The sequence below is a fragment of the Strongyloides ratti genome, assembly GCF_001040885.1.
Source record: "Strongyloides ratti genome assembly S_ratti_ED321, chromosome : 1".
NCBI lineage: Eukaryota > Metazoa > Nematoda > Chromadorea > Rhabditida > Strongyloididae > Strongyloides > Strongyloides ratti.
In genome coordinates, this window is record NC_037307.1 from 4,447,792 (window position 1) to 4,471,670 (window position 23,879).

The following is a 23,879-nucleotide window of genomic DNA, read 5'->3' on the forward strand; positions in this document are numbered from 1 at the left end:
ATAAATAAATAGTTAGCAATATCTCTAACCATCTATAATATTTTATAATAATATCTTTTTCCATGGTTGCATAAAAACACTATCAAGTATCTATATATATTAAACATTACAGGAAACGCTTATATAAATAATAGCCAATGGGCATACTGCGAGATAATTGTTTGATTATTATCTAAGATATATATGCAATTATCTCACATAATCAGACTTCTATTTTTAAGTATTTTACCTTTAAAAAGGAAATTATTTGTTATTACAGGGAAACAAATTATAATCTTAGAAAATAGATATTTACATAAAGTATTATATTCAACATATTTATTATATAAGAAACTTTAAAAATATAATATAATTACATAATATTATAATTATTTTTGAAAAATTTTCCAAACAGTTGCTATATTTATTTTTAAAAAAAATTTTTCAATGATATTTAAACTATCAAAAAGCATTTTTTTTTTTGATATTTAGAATAATTTTACTAAACAATTAGTTTTTATAAAAAAAAATATTAAAAATTATAAAAATCTCAATTGCAAAAAGAAATTTGTCTTATTTTTTTTTAGATAGAAATTAAAAAAAAAATTGTTTAATGTACTTTATATGTCAAAAGAAATTTATGAAAAATATAATTATTTTTTTAACTTTTAAATTTAGAAAACTTCTTGTGATTGAAAGGCAATTTATAATTTAAAAAAAAAAGATTCAAGTTTAAAATAATAAACATTTTTTTAACTTACCACAGAAATATTTATAATAAAAAAATGGTTTTTAAATTTAATTAAAAAATTTTAAATCATTTTTTCTGTTTAAATACTAATAATTCGATCATTAATGTTTATTATTATAATTTACTCAACTTATAATTGATTTTATTTGTAATAAAAATTTTATTTTTTAATATTAATTTATTAAAATTTAGAAAATTTACATTAATATATATACAAGGAAAAAAAAAGTTTTTTATTAATATATTTATTTAACTAGCAAAAGAAAAAGTTATTTTTATATAAAATATTGTCCAAAACATTAATTATTTTTTTTTATTTTATAAGTTCTTCATCGCCTTTTATCAGTTATAAAATACCCTCTATTAATTATACTTGAAAGGGGACAAAACGGAATAGTACCCAAATTTCTTTAAATTATTCATATTTTACAATCTGATATGCACCTGTTTTCTTTAGTTTAATTTAACTTATTTTTTTTTATTGCTGTTGATCATCTTGACTTTCCACAACTTGGTCTGTTTGTTGTTCTTGATTTCTATGAGTTTCCTCACCTGATCGTTCTTCCCTCTCCTTCATTTGATCTTTAACAATTTGAACATTTCTGTACTGATCAAATTGTAAAACTGCTGCTTCTAATAAAATATGTATATTCTTTAAAGCATCAATACGAGCAATAATACCATCTCTTGTATCACTCTCCATCTGCCTAAGTTCTTCCTCTGACAAACCACTATAATCTGGTGGATCAGGAAAAGATACAGGATTCATTTGAGGATAAGGTGGAGGTTGTGTAAACATTGGAAATATTGGTATACCATAAGGCATTTGAAAGTGCATATTTGAGGCGGAGTTAGGTTGTTGTTGATTAGTGTTATTTCCACCTTGTGTGCCATTAGTATTTTGAAATTGGTTATTTTGTGGAATATGATCAAATCTAAATGCAACCCTAATTCTATCATTTTGGGGTATATTTAAATTTATAGTAGGCCTATTTTCAAATTCTGTAGCATTTTGATTTTCATTTCTATTATTTACATTTTGATTATTTCCTTGAGAATTTGTTGTTGGTAAACTCATTGTTAAAACATTTGCTCTACAGGTAGGGCAAGTTCTTTGAAATTGGAACCATGTACGTAAACATGTGGTATGGAAAATATGCCCACAAGGAAGTTTCTTTGGTCTATCTTCAATAACCATTTCATCACGACAAATTATACAAACAGCATCCATCTGTGATAATTCTTCTTCTGTGGCAAAATGAAACAAATTATTCATAGCATGAATGGCACGTCTAGATTGAATAACATCATTAAATGATTTCTGGAAAGCTCTCAAAGAAGAATAGATTGGTCTAAGAGCAAATAATGGAATTGTTTGAACTTTAAACATTATATAAGCAAATACAGAATAAATTATTACATTAATAGTATCTAAAAAATAAATATTTTATTTGTAATTATTATACTAAAAAACTTACTAATAAAAAGTTCGGCATAAAGAAGGTAAACAGATTTATTGGCCCATGGAGATGTTAATCTAGCATCATGATTATGAATTAAATACTTGATAAATATATGAATATTACTAACTAACATTATAGCATATTCAAATCCAAAAATTAAATAAACAGAACTACCATTTGAAATAACATTAAAAAATGCATCAGAACAAGAATAACTATCAAACAAAGCAAGTAATGCAAGAGTTGTTAGAATTCTAACATGAAATGTAGTTGTAATAACTGGACTTCTTTCCATATAATCGACTCTATTTTCACAAAGCCAGTGAAAACTTTTAACAAGCAATAATAATACAAAAAGTACTACATGCTTAGCTGAAAAGTCATCTCTAAATATAGTAAAAGTTAAACATGTTTCCATGATAGCATGCCAACAATGCTCATAAACATGTTCAACCTCTTCAACTCTTAATGAACCAAAAAGTATTTTTTTTACTAATTCATACAGTAAATATATAATAACTGCAATCTGAATATATAAAACACACATTGAAAAATTATTCGTTGTTAAATAAATCATTGCCGTATAAAATTGTTCTTTTTTAGCAAATGCATGAGCTATTGTAATTACTGTACATATGGAGGAATAGCCTACAATCATAGGCAATGAAATTTGTATGGCCATACTGTGATTTTAATACAAATTTTAGCAAAAAAATCTAAAAATGTTAGAAAAAAAAAAGAATAACAAAAAAAAAATAATCAAAAGGATTAAACCTATAACCAAAAAATGGCAAAAAAAAACCAAGGTAAAAAAATTTTCCACACAATAAATAATATTAATCAGATATAGTAATTTTTTCAAATGGTATATAAAAAAAGTGACAAATATATTATGTAAGAAAGATAACAAAGAAAATAAAGAAGGCCATTAAAGTACCAAATACCTTAATAATTAGCCATCTATTTTTAGCAATGTTATTAAAGTACTTTATTAATTCATGATGAGCTGAATCTATATTTAAAGATGCATGCTCAACATTTGAATCAATTCTTGTAATCATTTCTCCTTGTTCTGCAACAAGTGATGCCAACTGTCTAAAAATCTGCCCTAATTCAGATATATTTGATTCAATAGTTTCCATTGCATTATTTCTTGCCTGTAAATAATTTCCTGTTTCGTCAAGTAAAGTCATCTGATCATGTATTCGATGCTGTTCCAAACTATCCATATCCAAAGCAACTGAATTAAAATTATTCTGATCATTGTCCATTGTTAACAAATTTTTATTGCTACTTGATGGAAGCATAGGATTTGTAGATAATGGTGTCATTTGTGAAAACATTTCACGCCTATTACGTAATTGTTTCATATTTTCAGTACGAACCTCAAGTACTGTTTGAAAATCTTTTGATACATTAGCTAATTTTGATTGTAAACCAACAACTACTAATTTAGAATGATCTTGACTTTGATAACGTGAACCACCCCTTCGTTTGGCATATTCTTGTAATTGAGCAATTTGTTTGTTCAAACCTGTAATATCCTGTTTCACTATTCTGGATAATTGTTCCATTTCATTTACTTTGTCATCGAAAAGACTTTTTCGTTTCGCTAATTCTGTTAATTTCTCCATTTTTGTACATGTTAGTCCTAAATCTTTTCCAATTTTTCTGGAAAAAAAAAATATATTAGTAAACAAAAATTTTACAACACATACTTTGATAATTGATTAAAACCAATACTTTCTTGTATCATTTGATGTCTATCATTTACAGTATTCTGGGGAATAGTAGCACGGATTTTCATTTGATAGGACTTCCCAGTCGTCCTAAACTCCGCAGTTCTATCTCTAAACGGCATATCTAGAATTAGAAGTAAGACATTTACCAAATGGTTATATGGCAAGTATCATTACTCCAATGTGTTGGTTCGTCGTATGATAATATACAACATGCAAATATTACAACAATTATTTTATATCAATAAATTAAAATAAATAAAAAAATTTTGGACTTTTCATGTGATAGTTATTTTAACATTATCAATTTTTATTTTTTTTTTTAATTCAAAGAAATCCTAAGTATAAAATTTCTTTAATATTGTATTTTGAGAATTTAAATGAAACAAATTAATATAAAATGATAAAAAGTTATTAATAATATTCTAGTTCAATTTAAAATATAATTTATTTTGTTATCTTGTGTATCTTGATATAAAATTATTAAAGTATACCAATTTAAAAAAAAAGAGAATCATATAATTATTAATTAAAATAATATTTTATGTATACTTTTATTATTTTCAATTTTAATCAACATGATATTCTTAATAATTGGATAGAAATTTATTATAAAATACATTTATTACTAAATAAAAAGTTAGAAAAAAATATTTTTTGATTATACTATATTCCTAAAAGTTTAATTCATAATAATAGTCGTATGTGATAAAATTTATATTAATAATTCATAAAGATAATCATGATTATTGAATAAGTTATTGTATTAGTTGGTCTATTTTCTTGGTTATTATCACTAAACTATTGTATAGTAAAACTTTAGTTAATAAGTTAATTAGAAAATTTTTCTATTCAGCAATATATATAATTTGCTAAATTATATTATTTTATTTAAATACTAAATATTTGTTCCAAAAATAGATAATTTGAATGTTGGTGATTAATAAATAATACTTTCATATAATATATATTGCATTTTTTTAATTTTCTTAACTTTCAACATCAAAAATTCATAGTTAGAAATTTATTAACTTTAAGAATTAAATATAGAAAGAAAAATATTTAAAGAATATTAAAATAATTATAAAAAAAAGTAATACAAACTATTAGATAATTATAAGAAAGTTTAATAAAATTTAATTTAAGTGCACTTTAATTTGAATAAATCTCGATTAATTAATAATTAGTTACAATATATATACTTTAACAACTAGAAAATTTGAGGAATGTATTTTATAAATATCAGGTTTTTAATCCATGCATTAAACTTTATTACACATATATTATAATTTTGCATATTTGTATGTTCTACTTATCTAGAAAAACCCAAAAAATTTTAAAATTAATGTTATAAAAACTACTATTTTATCAAAAAATAAAATTTATTTGCTATTATATGAAATAATTAATTTTTAATATTAGAAAAGTAAGATATATTTTGTTAGATTAAACGATTGATGTGCTAATGCATATCCAATGAATAATTTTTGATAATAAAATGTTACATTTTAATTTTTTTTTTTAAATATATATTGTCTGAAATAAATATCATTATATAACATAATTAAATATATATATAAATATATATATTTTGATATAATTGATGATTAGTGTTAAAAAGTTCGCTATTTACTTTTATATTTAATTATTTTTATTATATTTTTTAAGTGTAATGACCTCTTCAGAATACTACTATATAGTAAGAAAAATAATAATAGAATGTTACATTTATGATATTACAGTAAGATGTTTAAGAACATGTAGTAAGAGTTTAAAGAAAAATTAAAATATATTTATATTTCTTTTATGATTTTATTGTTATATTAAAAATATTATATTTTGTGTTTAAATTTTTTTTTAAACAAATAGTAATTACAAAAATGAATAAAGATAATATAAATTAATATACTTTTTTTTATATATAAATAAATTAACAAACTTTTTGCTAACTTTTTTTTTTAAGTAAACAAAATTATTTAGAATTTATTTAAAAGATAATATGAATATTATGGAGTTCTCAATACCTTTATATTAAGAATACTTATCTATGAACTTAATGTATATATATAGTTTGTGAAAAAGACTTTTGTATAGTTTTTATTATATATTTTATCTACCTACTATTCCCGTATCTTTAAATTTCGTTAAGTTGCGATACTCCAATAGACACATCAGCACTTTGACAATAAGATAAAAATTTATTAGGCAAAATGAAATTAATTCGAATAACATAAACTTGTAACAAATTCTAATTATTTTTAATTACATTATATAATTTTATTTAACTATTATTTTTTTAATCATAAAAATAATATATTTTTTTTTAAATATATAAAATAATTATTAAAAATATTATAAAAAAAAAAGATTTTATACAACATATAAACAAATATACTTTTTTATTATTTACTTGATAATAATATTTGTTTATTTATAATTTAAATATAGTTTATTTTCAGATGCTTTTTAGTTGGATAGGATCAATTTTATTTTTAATATTTATTAAAACTATCATTTGTCACAATAACCAATTTCCAGGACAAGAACCTCCTCTTCAGGGACATCATGCCGGAGGTCAACAACAACATCAACAACAACAACAACATCAAAATATGGAACAATTTGGTGGTCAGGCAGCTCATGATGCTGAACATATTAAAGAACATCTAGATGGAAAAATTGATCCTACATCTAATATGACACCTGAACAATTACAATTTCATTATTTTAATATGCATGATTTGGATAAAAATGGAAAATTAGATGGAATTGAGTTAATTAAAGCAATTACACATTTTCATCAAGAAAATCCTGGTCCACAACATAAAGATACAGGTGTCCCTCCACCATTACCATCTGAAATTGAACTTGAACAAATGATTGATTCTATTCTTAAGGAGGATGACTTCAATAATGATGGTTTCATTGATTATGGAGAATTCCTTAAAGCACAACAACAACGAGATCAAGCTCATAGAAATGCAAATGCACCAAAATAAAATTATTACCTGTTATACAGTTAAACTATTACAATGACTTGAATGCATGACATTTAAAAAAGGGTAAATTACTGTATAATACAATGTAGCATAATTTTTTTTTAACCAAATAACAAAAATATTCATGCATTTTTTTCACTTTTTTTTTTGTACTTTTTGAAGAAATATTGTTTAAAATTTATGTTACATAAACTTTACTTTTCATACAAAATAAATAGTATCTTATATTTTATTTATTGAATATTGTATTAATATAAAAATATTATATAAAATTAAATTTTGTATAATAAAACTATAATTAAAAAAAAATATTTACCCGTAAAAATATTCTATATATAAAAAAGAAGAATAAATTTTGTCATTTTAAATATAATAAAAATATTATATATATTTTGATAAATGATAAGAAAATTTATCCAATTTATTTAATGTTTCCATAGCTGAAGGTCTATCATTTATATTTGCCTTCCAACATGATAACATTATACTATACATTTCATCAGGACAATTAACAGGTTGTGGTAATCTTATACCACTAATTAATGAAGAATATATATCTTCAGGTTCTATATCTTCATATGGTTCAATTACACATGACATAACTTCCCACATCATAACACCAGCCATCCAAACATCACTTGCACTGGTAAATTGTTTTGTTACAATACTTTCTGGAGGTAACCATTTGATGGCTTGATTATCATTATCAGCTAAACAATAATAATCAGATGGAAAAAGATCTCTACTAAGTGAGTCATCTGATAATTGTACACATAATCTATCTTCACTACCAAATTTTGTCTCATATACCAAACAATTTCTTGTTCCAATATCTTTATGTAAAACTTTATGCCTATGTAAATGAGTTACTGCTTTCAAAACTTGTCTTACAATTGAAACTAATTCATGCGTTCTTAATGAATTATAACTATAATAATTTCCAGTTGATGTTCTACTAAATGTTGAGTCATCTTTAATATAATGATTATTTGAATTAATCTTAGATCTACATTGAATTAAAAATTTTTTTAAATTACCAAAACCATTATGTTTATATAGTATTGTTGGATAATCATTTATAGTTATACCATTTTGTATTTTTAAATCAGTATAACTGGCAGCTCCAATAATTTTAGCCAAATTAGGATGAAATGGAACATTATAAAATGTCAATGCCTGTAATATAAATTTTTCAAATTGTTTTTGATCTGCATTATTTTTAAGTGTTTTGCCGTAAACAGTCATATCTTCAGCTGTCATGTCAGGATCATCACAATTTTCTTCATCCTCAACATCACCATTATAATTTGCCAAAGATTTTTGCCATAAATAAAATCTTACCTCTCCAAATGTGCCTAAAGATAAAATATTATTATTATTTTTTAATAATATATAATAAATTTAAATGTTTAAGGGAAAAATAATATAATTAATTATAATTAAAGATTAGTTTGATATTTTAGATAATTAACTTACCTTCAATTTCAGTAAAAGGTGCCGGTGTAATAAAATTTTTATCGACATGTAGATTTATTAATGCCGCTTGTATGTCAATATTACTATCTTCATTGTCATAGATTAACTCTCCATCATTTCTTGGATAAGTTGGACTATTAAAAAAATTTGAGAATTGTGGTAAAACAATTGATGATCTTGGAGTTGATGTATTAGGAAATAGGTAATGTTGTATTGCGGGATTTGTTGAATGAATAAGTGCACAAGATGAAACAGAATTTAAATCAGATAATTTTTCAGAAATAAAAGGAAGATGTGAACTTTTTGTCTGCCCATCATCAGAATCAAAGAAACTTTTTGTATAATGAGATTTTTTAATACAACCCCATATAATAATAATAACACATATAAATATCAATCCAGATATTATAAGTGACATTATAAGTAATTGTTTTTGTGTTGGAAAAGTATTATGAAAATTATTAGTTATTTTTGATTGATAATCCTGAGAAATATAATCACCACGAATATTTTTTAATTCACAAATTTTTTCTTGTTTTAATACAAAATATGTTGTATTTCTGGTACTTGGCCATGATATATTAAAATGAATTTGTATTAAAAATTGTCCAGCTCTACTACCAGTACACCTATGTTCAATGGCAAATTTTTCTGTCTTTAATGGTAATATACCATTAAGAGGTATATGAACAATTGAAAATACATTATAATCTTCTGATACTGTTTTAATAGAATAAAATATAGGATGTGTTTTTATATTAGACCTCCATGATAAATTTATATGTGAACTATTAGCATTTAATCTATATGGAAATTTTGTTGAATATTGGTTAACTTTTCCATTTTCTACATATCTCATTTCAGCTAATATTCCCATTGTTCTATTCATTTCCTCAGATGATATAAAAAGATTAAATCCTCCAAATGTGGTTGATGGAATGTATAAAATATAAAATAAAATTAGTTGGACGACATTTAAAGTAGTCATCATTAATTGATAAATTATATTATCATATATGTAAAAAAAATAAAGATGAACTCTAAAAATAATTTAATAAATATTTCTTTATCAATAGGTTAAAAATGTTTCAATGAAAATTTGAGAGGGCAAACAACAATTTTATTTTTAGATAAATTATCTTAATACAATTATCTAAAGTACCATAACAAATATTATTATCTTTCAAAATGTGTGAACGTGAAATAATTTGAAAATCTTTTAGTAATATTATGTACTTAAATAATCTTTAGCCGATAAGTATTCGAGAGATATTTAAAATTAAATGAATATTTATAAAGTTGCGAATACTTTATTTACTCTATTACATTAAATAAAGTTTTTATACAAAAATAAAATGAAATAAATATTAAATTAAAAAAAAAAATTTTTTAAAAAAATAAAACAAATATATATTTTTATGAAAAGAAATTTTTGGTTAGTAATTAATAATATTATATATATAAGACATATGAAGATATTTATATTTAAAAATATATAGCTTAAGAATAATAAATTTTATCAAATATATATAGATGGTTTAAAAAAAAAAAAATTTATTATTTGACATAGATATAAAAGAATCTAAAGCACTAGGTGGGAGGAGTTTTTTATGATATGGCAATTCCTTATACAATTGAACTAAAAAAAAAGTAAGATCATGAAAACGTTATCTGGCCTGTATTGTAAGTGTTATTAAGTTAAATCAACTGTTTGATTGATGATTTAAAGGTTTTTGATTGCCGAACAGAATTGAAGAAATTTTATAGTATAGTTTAAAGCAATATTACAAAGATTCACCCTCTTCCTGTTGAGAAATTGTAAATAATAAATACTTAAAGCAGTCATTAATTAATTGTGTGAAAATAAATATATGTAACATGGAGTAAACTATGAAACTTCTAAATATGAGAAAAAGTAATATATGTGAAAAAAAAATATAAAAAAAAAAATTATAACTTAAAGAAAGATGATGATGATGATGATTTTTAGTTTCAGCTATGTGAATATAATATAATAATAAGAATAAAAAACTTTTTTAATGATAAAATAAAATTTTTATTTTAAAAATTGTTATTTGTAAAAATATTTTAAAATTAAATAAAATTTGTATCAATGTAATCAGGAGAGATAATATAAACAATATTCATAAATTGTTTAAAAAATATATATCAAAGAATCTTACTATAATTTAAATCCACTTACCAAAATATAATTTATGTAAAGAAAAAAAAAAAGAAATAATAATGAGAAGTAATATAAATAGTTTATTTTAAATTATCTTTTATTATATTATTTTCTAAATATTTTAAAATTTTTTAAAATAAATATAATAAAAAGTAACATTTGTGTATTAAAATTTTGTAACATTTATAAAGATTAAAGATGATATTTATGGTTATTATGACGTAGTTTAATTGGAATAATTATTATAGTAATTGATAAAAATTCTACAGATGGCATTTAAATTATATTAATTTAAAAATGTTGGTAAAAAGAACAACTGTGTGGCACACAGCAGGTAAATTATAAAAGCAAATATTATGATATATGGCAGGTGAATAAAGTTTTGCCTTAATAATTTTCACTATAAAAAAGTTTATATTTTTGTTGCTGTAAGGTAATGTATTATCTTTACATAACTGAAAAAAAAAGAAATATGTGATAAATGTAAATAAAAATAATAATAAACATATATTTAAATTAAAAAAAAAGATTGTTAAGTATATTTGTCATGTAATAAAAAAAAAGCAATTATTTTTAAGATATATAATTTAAAAATAAAAACAAATGAAGCAAACAAGGTCAGTATTAATAAATCCATTAACTGTAACCTTAAATCCTAAAATATATAGTAGTTATTATAATTATCTTAAAAAATTAAAAAGTAGAAATTTCGGTTGTCATGAAGATCAAAGTAAGATTATATATCATAAGAATTATTAAGAGATAATATTAAAAATGCCGACTTCTGTTTTAAATTTTTTTTTATTATTATTCTGACATTAAGATATAATTAGTTAAGGATACTAATATATAGATATAATAAAGAAAAGAATTACACATAAAACAGATAAAAATCATTATAATTTTATGATGTTTCTTAATTACACAGTATGTAGATTATAAATCATAAAAAGTATGGCTAATAACTTTTATGGAGATATGAAAAGTAATATATGTGTAAAAATTGAACTCTGTTTGTTAATTAATCATTCATAAAACAACAAATTACGTAGTAATATTTACTTTTATTGTAAAAGTGATTGCAAAAATAAATAAAAAAAAGTTGATAGGTCATGAAGAAATTGATGAAGTGCTAATAAAGTGTTGATTATAAGTTACATAAAGATTAGGTATAAGTAAAGGATAAAAAAAAAGTGTTATAAAGATAATATTCTTAGTTAAAACATAATCATGTAATAATAACATTATTAGTAAATTATTCTAAATCTATAAAGTTATTATATAATTAATTATACAATTTGTTTATATATATATTTTAAAAAAAATAAAATATAAGTATTATTTTTTTAATTGTAATAAACTTTTTTTTTTAAATTTTTGGTTAATTAATTCATTTTTCTTTTTTTTTTTTTTTAATAAGTCATAGAAAATTTGAATGTGAATTTTCCCATATGTAAATAAGGTTATTTATCTGTATATTATACATCATTCATTAGAAGATTTTTAAATTATAAAAATAATGCACTTTTAAAAGTAGTAAATATCGGAATGTATAAAGAATATTAAATGTTATTTAATACTTTAAATATTTATACAACTTTTAAAAAGATTAATGTTCTTCAAAGTTGTTTCTTTAAATATATATTCCTAATATGGTATTTAAATTTTATTTTAAAGTATATAATAAAGGCATATTAAAAGTTAGTGTATCTAAAAGGACAATAAAATGTCAAAAATGATTTATTTTTTTAATAATTTTACTTGAGAAAATTATTTTAAAAAAAATTTTTATTATTAGATTATTATATGATTAAATAAAATGTCTGAGAAATGATACTACTTAAATTACTGTATAATTTTAAATATATATATATTTAAATATATAAAATGTTATATTAGTATAAGTTATTTGTAATATTGGACAGTTACAATAAAAAAGGTCAGTTAGATTATATTGACAAATGATTCCAGGTGATTGATGATACATAAAATAAGGAAATTATATTTATATAAAAAAGATAAGTAAACTTTAACTTATATTTCATTTTTATATAATTTAAATATTTTTAATTAAAAAAAAACAGGTGTATTATTCATTATTAAAATGTTAGATTTAAGAAATTATTTAGTAAAAGAATAATTTGAGCTAATAAATTTATACCTGTTAATAGAAGGAGTGTTCAAATAATTTATAGTAACATTAATAAATTATAATGTAAAACAACACATTAATCTTTTGTAATGTTTCATGTAAAATTATAAAATATAATAAGATTTTATGAAAAGAATGGTTAAAAGTAAGATAGAAAGGTGTCGTATTACGCAAGAATGAAGTACCATTGAAAGAAAATATACCGCAACAAAATGTTCATTGAAGCAATGTGAAAAGGATTAATGGCGCAAGCTTTCAAAACAAAAGACAGGTCAAGTATTGGTATGATTATCTATGTTTTGAGAATCTAAATTTAATTTTTATTTATGAATTGATTCATATGTTTTTGTAAATGAATAAATTATAAATTACTAATATACATTAAAAGGCATGTTTATAATTTAAAATCATTTGTTTGTATATCGGTTAATTTGATGTTAACTTTGAAAATAATTAACAATTATACTAAGTCAATCCCATAATAAGTGGTAAAATCTTAAAAAGTTAAACTTTTTAGATCCACTTAAGTGTTACTACTATATAATTTTGAACAAGATAATATATTAGCAGATGTTTAAAATACATACAAGTGATGAGCTGAGTGTGATTAAGACAAAGTGCTCATCATAAATGTGTTATTGCAACAACTAACTTGATAACTCATAGATTTTATCATTTCTAAACATATCTTTAATGAAAAAAAAAAGTAAGAATAAAAAACAATTAAAAAATTTTTCTTTATTAATAAATACTAAAAATTAATATCATCATAAAAAAAATATAAAGGTATTATAAATATAATTATTTTTAATATATAATATATGAATAGAAATAATTTTCTAATATAAAAAAAAAGGTATTATTTTCTATACAATAATAAAAAGAAATAATATATAAATATTTATCTCTAAACAATAAAAAAAAAATTTTTTTTTAAATAATATATATAGAAAATAATATTTTCTTTTTAAACATTATTTGAATAAAAAAATTATTTAATAAGATGTTGCAATATTTAATATCTTACTATTCATTCTTTTTAAATTTTAAAATGCCGTATTATAATTAGTTATGGCGACACATTGACAAGTAAGATGATAAATCTTTTTAGGGTAACGGTCAAATTTAAATATAAAAAGTCTTGTAAAGCAGTATTAAAAATAGAAATTTTAAGAATAACCTTAATAAAAAACTTTAAAAATAAATATAATATATCATTCTATAAAATAAAAAAAAGTTTTTAAAAAGAATTGGTAAATTTTTTTTTTACTATAAACATTTAATTAACATAAAGTAATTTATTGAAATCTAATTAACTATCAATTATTATTTATAAATGCATATATCCCTCACACAAAATATACTGTTCTTTTTTATATATAATATTAAATATAATTTAAAAATAATGAAATTCTTTGAATTACACTCATATTTAAATTTAATTTTACCTTTATTATTTTTAAAATTCCCCAAAATAATATATTTTATATATATATATGTATAAATAATTGAAAATACTATATTACTAAAAGTCAAAATAAGAAATATATATGAAAACATTGAATTAAATATCATTTTTGGATGATGTAATATAAAACAAATGGCTTAATTTATATATTTATAAGAAATTTTATACAAAATAATAGTTATTATTATTAAATATTACCAACATTTAATAAATTAATTCCAATAGAATAAAAAAAAAAAAACTTCTTATCTAAATAAGTGAATATTAAATATAAAATTTAACTAAAAATTGAATTACAAATTGAGATTAAAATTTTTATATAAATAATTAAATGAGTATGATAAAAATAAATAAATCAATTTGTTAAAATATTTTTTATGTTTTATGATATTAAAGTTGTATTTTATAATCATATAATAATTTTATGGTAAGAATGATGAAATAAAAATTCAAAGAAAATTTATTAAATATTGAATTTTAAATATAAAAAAGTTGGTAAATAAATAGTAAGGAAATAAAGGGATAAAAAATTTCAATTATTGTATAGTTTCAAAGATTATCTTTTTATTGGTAAAAAAAGAAAGGATAATTTAAAAAAAAAGTTGAATTCTTTGAGGATAATGTTTTTGAAAAAAACAACAACAAATAATGTTTAGAAAACAATTTAATCAGATGCTAACATTAATTGATTTAGAATAGAAAAAAGTATTTGTACTGATTTTGAAGATTTATGAAAGAAGAAACTAAGATTTTTTTAATGAATATCAGACTTTGACCAGCAACAAAAGTAAAATTAATATGAATAACATTTTGAATCAAAATATCGAAAAAAATGCTAATAAATCTGAATAATCATCTACCTGAATATCCATAATATTTCAATAAAATAATTAACCATTTTATAACTTTACCCTTTATTTATTAAAAATGATTAAAGTTTATAAGTATGATATTTTATATCAAATGATTTTTTAATTATATAGAAATAATATTTCATGTTAAAAAGATTTCTTAATAATTTTATTTAATTATCTTAGTAAAAATGAAAAATTTTCACACCATCAAATTGCTATTTTATATATCTTTAAAATCTTTCTTTATGTTACATTAAAATTTTGTTTCATTTAAATAAATTATTAATATGCTAAACTTATTCATCAAACTTTACATGAAAAAAATTTATCTAATAATAAATTAGATAAACAACATTTTTTTTCCCTTATCATTTTTTCATTATTTTTACAAACAAAATATATAACTTTTTGACAAATTTACATTGAAATTTATAATCAAATTTTATAAATTAAGTTTAACAAATATGTTTTTTAATAAGTATAAAAATATTTACCTACCTAATATTGTTAGAAAATAATACTACATGGAATGTTGATTTAATGTATTATAATTATGATGATACATAAAATTATTTTTTAAATGATTAAAGTATTTATATTATATCTAATAAAATATAACTTTTATAAACAAAGATAACATTATTTAAGCAATATTTACATTATGTAATTTAAATATGTCTTTGAAATATTGACTTTAAAAATATAAATATTTAACTTAAAAACTACTTATTACTGATTTTAGTTTTAAACAAAAATGTATCCCAAAATATGGAGAGTTGAATAGCAAACATTATTTTAAAATGTTAACAACAATAAATATCAATATAAAAATATCTATTAAAATGTATGATTAAATTTTTTTAAACTTCATTATTTATTTATTAATTAACAATGATCTTATCCAAATTTTATAAAATTTTAAAAAAGATAGATAAATTTAATCAAATGTTATTTGACAAATATAAGTATATTTTAATATATTAATAAAAAAAATAAATCAATATTTTAAATATTTTAAAAATAAAACTATGGTATAAAAATGATACAAAAATAAAACAATTTGATATGGTGTATTTAAAAGTTTGTAGAAAAGATTTGTTCAAATTTAATTTAATTAAAATTAACAATTTTAAAATATAGGCATCATGGTTGATTCTTTTTAAATTATGTTATTGGAAATTCTTTTAATTTGATATACTTTTATAATCTAATTTATCTTTTTCTTTTAAATTAATTTTTATAAATAAAAGAAAACTTTTATTATAAATTGTTTAAAATCACTTTTAAATGTTAAAAAAAATTGGTAATTATAAATTTAGTATCTCAATTATAATTTAATGTTTCTTAATATAAAAAAATTTCAAATTTTATTTTATTATTTTTAATAAAAATATCATTTATATTTTCTTTTATCATTAATGCATTTTGATATTAAAATGCAATATACACAACAACTCTAAACAGATTTTCAACTATTTAATAATGATATTTATTATACGATAGTTGTCTAGCAACAAAGTCATATTAAATTTGTGTTTCATACATCAATATCAAACAGAATTTAACACCAGCGATTTAAGAACCTCTCACTGTACTAGACTATGTCTTATAAAGAAAGTTTGGGATATAGTCTACGAATGCTTAGTCACATTACGATGTGCAGGCCATGCAATTATTGGAGACAATAATGCCTATATGAAGGTTGGGCTTTACATCCAATCATCAGTCGCAATTATTGCATTTTGTATGCCCCTTCATATGACATTAATTTTCTAGAACCTTTTGCTGGTTTGAAAATCTGTCGATTTTTACGTTGTTCGACATTTCATTTTTGTTTTGGAAATGCAGTCGATTCATTCTTATATGATGTACTGCGCAAAGAGTATTTACTGAACGCTTAGAAATGTATCTTTTTTTTCCACCTAGTACTGTCGTTTGTTTAAACCAAAACAAGCTAGCGTTGTGGTCACAAAAATCCAGCAGGTAAATTATATAATTTTTTTTTCAATTATAACTTTTTTTTTCAGATTACCATAAGTAACAGGTTCTAGATTTAGAAACATTCCTTCAATAACTACCGCAACGTCATCGCCCAAACATTTAATATTATTTTTTTTTTTCACCGGATTGTGTTACGTCGTCAAGCAAATATCACAAGGCACAAGATAATTGTTATGGTAAAGAAAGCATCATATAATTTAATTAATAATGTTAACTTCAATTTATAATATTTTTATAAAGAAAAATCTGTTCTTGTAAATTTTATAAGAAAAGATAATAACTATGGAGAAACAATATTTTATATACATAGAATTTTTGAATATGAAATTGACAACGTAAGACTAATATAACATATTGGCACGAACATCGACTAATAATATAAATAGTTTTGTTTCGGAATATCTCAAGCGACAATACTTTATTATAGTAGCATTTTTAAGTAAGAATTATAAATAAAATTTGGATGAAGCAACAAAAAATTGGCAGATTTTCAATTTCCCAAATAAAAACGTTCGACAAAAATAATACGCTTAAATATGAGAGCTCACAACAACAAATAACGACAATATTAGATGTTTCATAGTTTGTTACTAACATTTATGAATATTGGAACATCAATGCAAACAACTAATCACAACAGTATTCCTGTTTTTTTATTGACCCACAAATGTTTCCCGCAATGACTATTCTCAAATATGATTATTCCCAACGTCCCGCAAATATTTTTAATTGCTTGAGTGATAAATATGCCGTTCTTTGGAATCGTAATCGCAATTACAGTATTGTGTATACAAACTTCTCCATAGAATATACTGGTCAGAAATCAAATGAGACATGCATGCTCAATGGGAATTTGTCGCAAATAACTCCTAATTTTAGACAGGCGTGCATGTCTCTTTTGAATTATGCCGTGGTATGACTCGTAAAGATGAAAAGATATTCCCAAAAACGTTGAAATCTTAAGTTTAACAACTGGATACTTTGTGTTATTGTTTAAGAAGTGTGTACTGTGGCTGGTTTCCTGCGTCTACATCTGTTTATTGGCTGTATGGACACCTTCATTTTTTTAATTTTGTTGTTTCCAGATCAAAAGAATATGGAATTTTATATTTTAAAAGAATAACATAAATTGTCGTATATTTTATTTTTGTCACAATACCCCTTTTTGTCATATCCTTATATAAATTTTAATTGCGACTTGATAAGACCCCTGGACATTTAAATTGTCCTCCAAATGCCCCCTCTTTATTATTTTATACATTACAATTATTACTGTAAAACAAAATTGTTTATTGTAATTTTTTTTTCCTTAAATAAATTTTCAACCCCCAAGAAAAATTTTAAATCATTATTTTAAACTTTAAATGTATTGGTAATTTTAAAACAATTAAATGACATAAAAAAAATTGTTGTTAACATAAATAAATTAACACAAAAAATATTTTTAATTGATTTTATATATCGTATAAAGAAAAAAATTTAATCCTATCTTCAAACTTAAACCACACTTTAATTTTAATCTACCATGGGCGACTTGGAGGTCCAACATTGGTGAGAGCTTCCCTTTTATCAAAACTAGGTGAGAAATATCTATATTTAGCTGGGTCATTTGAAGCCATTTCTAGAATGCCTGGATATTTAGATTCAATTTCATCTTTCTTTGCAATCACTGATGTAATTGGTGATGATTCAATACCACGAAGATGTGTCCAATCTCTAGCTTCATACTTCCAATAATAATAAGTAATTTCTAGACCAATAAGTACCATAGCAATTTTAGGTATAAGTGCACGAACAACTGAAGCCTTATAAACACCCATTGTTGGTACTAAACATCTTTTATAAAGAGTATCTAATGGCAAACGATAAATTACACGAACTGGATTTAATTGTCTATGAACTGCTTCTACATTTATTGGCTCATCTGGGTGCAAATTTTGATCAAGTACCCATTTTCTAAAATTAATTAATAATTTAAATATATTAAAAAAAATTATACTTACTTTCTCCATTCTCTTTCCTCTGGTGTTAAACCAGCTGAACGGACACGTTCATCAGCCATATGTAACTCCAGACTCATTGGGTCATGAATTTTGTGATTTGGTAAATCTGATCCCGATTTTTTCTCAAGTTGTGGGGGTGGTAAACCTGATCTTGTGTAAGGACTATCACCTTGCTTTGGAGGTTTGTGATAAAAATTACCCATTTTGTGGAACTAAAATACAGAATTTTAATGATGATATAGTATTAAACACAAAATATAAACAAATATATTTATTATTTTCTACAATTAATTAAGTTCTAATCAAAGAAGTAAAAAGTGAGCTTGGTTAAATTGTTTCCATAATTTCTGCATAAGACCTTTGTTATGGTTGTCATTTTTCCAATACTGTACGTCACAAAATTTTTTTTTTAATAATTTAGATATATCAAAGTTTTTGTAAGAAACTTTTTTAATAATTTTTGATGTTTACCTGTTATTTTTTTCTTTTACATGAAAGACAATAAGGAGATTGATAATTAAAATATATTTTTTTTTCTTAACAAAGTAAAAATCAATTTATTATTACTAAAAATTAATTGATAGCTAAGCAATAATATTTTTTTACATTACTTTGGAAATTTTTTTTTATTCATGAAAATTGTTTTTTAAAAAAAGTAAATTAATTTTAAATACGATAATAAAAACGATAAAAATCACAGAATATATTTTATCAACAATATCTTTTCAAGTGTATTCTTAAAGATAACATATTAAATATTTGTTGTTTTGAATAAACAACTTATCAAAGTAAAATTATATATGAATATTACAAAACATTTTTCATTTATTATTTCAATTAATTATTAAATTCAAATTTTTGGTAGTATTTTTAAATAAAAGATTCCAGAAATAAAAAAACTACAATTTATTTTAATTTATTGATACCCAAAACACTTTCTAAACTAAAATACTTAAATTTGACCGATTTAAGAAATATTATAATAAAGCAATATATCTTTTTTAAATTTATAAATGAAATGCAATTCGGAAAAAATAGATCAGAAGTGATAAAAATATGAGAAAAAAATACACTTGTATGAAACATTTTTCATAAATATAATATTCAAAGGTAATTTTTTTTATACTTCATTTAAGCATCAAAAAAATTTTATTTTAATTTTGGTGTTAAATTTACTTTTTTTAATATCTGATACTTTTTTTTAAAAATTGCAATAAATATAGGTAGAATACAAAATATATATATTAAGATTGCATTACTAAAACAGAATATTTTATAAGTTAAATATTTTTAAAACAAGTATATTATTAACATCTCAATAAAAATTTTTTTTCTTAAAATTATCATTAAACAATAACATTATTACCAATTTTTTAAACTAGACTCTTGTTTAAAAATTAACCTTCTTGCATAATTTTGAAAAAAGTTTAAAAAAAAATTAATTTGATTTTTACTTTAATTTCACTACAAAAATAAATATTGAAAGTAGTACACAAAACAAGGTTTCTGTTTAGTTTAATGTTTGATTTTATCAAATTGTAATTTATAAAATAATATATTACTAAATTTATTAAAGCAAAGCTCAATAAGAAAAACAAAATTTTTTTAGGTACTATCATTAATGACTTAAAAATATATTTTATTTTAAGAGAATTAATTAAAATATATATTTTAATGACGTAAGACCTAATTATATTAATTTACTTTTTGTGACATAATTTTAATAAAAATTCAGGTTGCTTTTTTAAAAAGATTTTTAATTTTTTTTATTTGAAATTATGGAATTTAAAAGTTATTTATATCTTTATCTTTAAATGCCTAAATTAATTTAATAATGTTTTTTATATAAACAATATTAATCTATTTAAAGAAATAAAATTGTGTAAGAGTGTAGATTTTATAAATTTTAAAATAATGTATTTTGTTATTTGGTGTATTTTTAGTTTTATTTTTATAAGAATATCAAATTGTTGTTTTTACCAGGGTTTAGGAACGAGTTGTGAGTGTTCTCCATCATGTCTAGAATCCTGTCAACAATACTCTGAACAGACATTTTATTATGCTCCACAGGCACAGGATCATAAATGTAATCCAACACCAATGACACCTTTACCAAGACCAATTCCAACTAAATATTATAAAAAAGAACCTTTATATCCAAGTCCTCCAAAATTAGATAATAATCAATATCCTCAATTAATTCCTCCATCCTATAAAATTTATCCAGCACCTCCTCAAGCAAGAATTTATTAGATTAATGTAAATTTTATGGACTTGAAAAAGTGTATATAAAAAAATTGAGTGTTAAAAAAATAACTTTTTTTTATTAATATATTAATTTATAATTAAAATCAAACTTTTTTTTATCATTCTATTAATTGTAATTTTTTTACTTAAAATAACTATCAATTTTTAAACTAACCTTTAATGTAACTTTTAAAAATTAATCTTTAAAATAATCTGTTTTATTAATACAAATAAAGAGGATAATATATTTCAAATTCAATTTTTATTACATATTTATAAAAAAAAAGTCAGCCTTATGGAACTTTTTATAATAATTTATTAAAAAAGTTGTTTGAATTTAAAAACTTTCCAATATTAGATAATGTGTTGATGCATAAAAAATCATAAAGACTACATTTCAAGGTAGTCCATCAAACGATCATTTAATTTATATATTTTTTAAATATGATTGATGGTAGGAAGTATACAAAAATACTGTGAATATAATGTTAAAATATTGTTTAATATACTTATCAATCTAATCTAAAATGTCAAAAGTGATTTTATATTTTTTTTAATACTTCTAAAAATAGTATAAATACATATAAAAATTTTAAAATAATATTTAATAAACTACAATTTAACCATGTTTCAACCAATTGATTTTATAATTTTTATATTTTTTCTCCTAGCTTCAATATTAGTTGGCATTTATCATGCCTGGAAGGCTAAACAAAAAGAACATGAACATGGTTCGAGTGCTGAATACTTAACTGGTGGTAAAAAATTACCAATTCTTCCTGTAGTTTTATCATTATTAACAACATTTATTTCTGGTATAGCATTATTAGGTTTACCAGCAGAAATTTATCAAAGAGGTATCATTTTAATGTTAGGTTTTATTTCTGGAGGATTTTGTTTTTATATAACTGGTAAATTTTTTGTTCCTGTTTTTTATAATTTACAAGTATGTTAATTTTTTTTATTTATTTATTTTTATATATAAAAAAATAATATTATTATAGTTAGTTTCTGTTTACCAGTACTTTGAACTTCGTTTTGGATGTAAATATTTAAGACGTATTGGTGCAATACTTTTTTTATTATCAACTGTTTTTTATATGGCTGTAGCAATATATGCACCATCAGTTGCATTAGTAGGTATATCAAATTTACCATTATGGCCATTTATTTTGGCTGTTGGTGTTGTTTCAACAATATATACATCAATTGGTGGAATTAAAGCTGTGATATGGACAGATACATTACAAGCATTTTTTATATATTTTGGTGTTGGTACATTAATAATTAAAGGTACACATGATATTGGTGGATTTTTTCATGTTATAGAAAAATTAGAAGAAACAGGAAGATTATCATTTAGTTTAAATAGATTTTCATTTTCATTAACACAATATGGTAATATTTATATACTTACAATTGGTGCTTTATTAAATTGGATATGTTTTTATGGTTTAAATCAAATGGCACTTCAAAGATATACATCAATGCCAAGTTTAAAAAATTCTATAACAGTAATTAATTTTACAATACCAGCATTTATTATAATAGGTGTAATGTGTTGTTTTATTGGAGCATTAATGATTTCATATTTTGAGGGATGTGATCCTATAGCATTAGGTCAAGTTAAAAGTTATGATCAAATGAGTATTTTAATGGCTGAAAGGGTATTAAAATTTATACCAGGATTACCAGGTTTATTTTTATCAACATTATTTTCAAGTACACTTAGTACAATATCAAGTGGTATGAATAGTATGACTGCCGTTATATGGGAAGATTTTCTTAAAGAAGGAAGAGTTGTTGAGGGATGTAAAAAAAATGATAAAAAAAATACTTTATTTATGAAAATGATGTCTTTATTTATTGGAATTATTGCTACATTATTAGCATTTATCTGTGATTACATGGGTGGTGTATTTAATGCTGCTGTTACAACTTTATCAGTTGCCGCAAGTCCATTAGTTGGTGTCTTCTTCTTAGGTATATTTTTTCCTAGTGCCAATAAACGTGGTGCATATGCTGGATTGATAAGTGGTATAACATTTTTGTTATTATGTTCATTAAGTTATAATATTGAAAAACCATATTTAACATATGTTTTACCATTAAAATCTAATAATATATCACCAGGATGTAAAGTTAATAATGAAAATTTTACATACTCAGAGAGTACCTTAGAAAAATATACATATTTAAAAGTTAATTTTACTGAATCTGACAAAGAATATCTTGATAAAATGCATTTTGGTAAAACAGATAAAAATATAGATATATTTGCCAGAATATCACCACATTCATACTCTGCTATTGGTATTACAATTTGTATAACAATTGGAATTATTGTTTCTAAAGTTTTTCCAATGTCAGATTCTCATTATACAGAAAATCAATTAAAATTAATTAAAAAATGTACATATAAAGGAAGGAATTTAAATATTAATGTTAAAGAAATTATAAAAAATAATATTGAATTGGTTAAAAAAGATAAATCAGGAAAGTTATGGTTATCAATATCAACAAAGTAAAATGAAGAAAAAAAAATTATCATCCTAAGTACAA

General features: G+C 21.5%; 7 protein-coding genes across 7 annotated transcripts; 4 read left to right on the top strand and 3 right to left on the bottom strand.

Annotated features, from left to right (window-relative positions):
* Nucleotides 1–1,208: 1,208 nt before the first annotated feature.
* On the bottom strand, nt 1,209–4,054 carry SRAE_1000143000 (Syntaxin-5; the record flags this gene model as incomplete). The annotated part of the gene is made up of 5 exons (XM_024648383.1): nt 1,209–2,161; nt 2,209–2,267; nt 2,325–2,719; nt 3,138–3,864; nt 3,912–4,054. 5 exons carry the CDS (start codon nt 4,052–4,054, stop codon nt 1,209–1,211), a joined length of 2,277 nt encoding a protein of 758 aa, XP_024502367.1.
* Nucleotides 4,055–6,391: 2,337 nt separating this feature from the next.
* Nucleotides 6,392–6,931, top strand: SRAE_1000143100 (Multiple coagulation factor deficiency protein 2; the record flags this gene model as incomplete). Its single annotated transcript, XM_024648384.1, has 1 exon — nt 6,392–6,931. The coding sequence occupies one exon, from the start codon at nt 6,392–6,394 to the stop codon at nt 6,929–6,931; it is 540 nt and encodes a 179-aa protein (XP_024502368.1).
* Nucleotides 6,932–7,312: 381 nt separating this feature from the next.
* Nucleotides 7,313–9,395, bottom strand: SRAE_1000143200 (Tyrosine-protein kinase RYK; the record flags this gene model as incomplete). The annotated part of the gene is made up of 2 exons (XM_024648386.1): nt 7,313–8,286; nt 8,408–9,395. 2 exons carry the CDS (start codon nt 9,393–9,395, stop codon nt 7,313–7,315), a joined length of 1,962 nt encoding a protein of 653 aa, XP_024502369.1.
* A 7,574-nt stretch (nt 9,396–16,969) lies between these two features.
* On the top strand, nt 16,970–17,650 carry SRAE_1000143250 (Hypothetical protein; the record flags this gene model as incomplete). The annotated part of the gene is made up of 4 exons (XM_024648387.1): nt 16,970–16,999; nt 17,094–17,103; nt 17,308–17,402; nt 17,537–17,650. The coding sequence occupies 4 exons, from the start codon at nt 16,970–16,972 to the stop codon at nt 17,648–17,650; spliced, it is 249 nt and encodes an 82-aa protein (XP_024502370.1).
* A 937-nt stretch (nt 17,651–18,587) lies between these two features.
* Nucleotides 18,588–19,273, bottom strand: SRAE_1000143300 (HL02152p; the record flags this gene model as incomplete). Its single annotated transcript, XM_024648388.1, has 2 exons — nt 18,588–19,023; nt 19,071–19,273. The coding sequence occupies 2 exons, from the start codon at nt 19,271–19,273 to the stop codon at nt 18,588–18,590; spliced, it is 639 nt and encodes a 212-aa protein (XP_024502371.1).
* A 1,711-nt stretch (nt 19,274–20,984) lies between these two features.
* On the top strand, nt 20,985–21,323 carry SRAE_1000143400 (Hypothetical protein; the record flags this gene model as incomplete). Its single annotated transcript, XM_024648389.1, has 1 exon — nt 20,985–21,323. One exon carries the CDS (start codon nt 20,985–20,987, stop codon nt 21,321–21,323), a length of 339 nt encoding a protein of 112 aa, XP_024502372.1.
* A 619-nt stretch (nt 21,324–21,942) lies between these two features.
* SRAE_1000143500 (Sodium/solute symporter family and Sodium/solute symporter, subgroup family-containing protein) lies at nt 21,943–23,845 on the top strand (the record flags this gene model as incomplete). Its single annotated transcript, XM_024648390.1, has 2 exons — nt 21,943–22,263; nt 22,322–23,845. The coding sequence occupies 2 exons, from the start codon at nt 21,943–21,945 to the stop codon at nt 23,843–23,845; spliced, it is 1,845 nt and encodes a 614-aa protein (XP_024502373.1).
* Between the last annotated feature and the right edge of the window lie 34 nt (nt 23,846–23,879).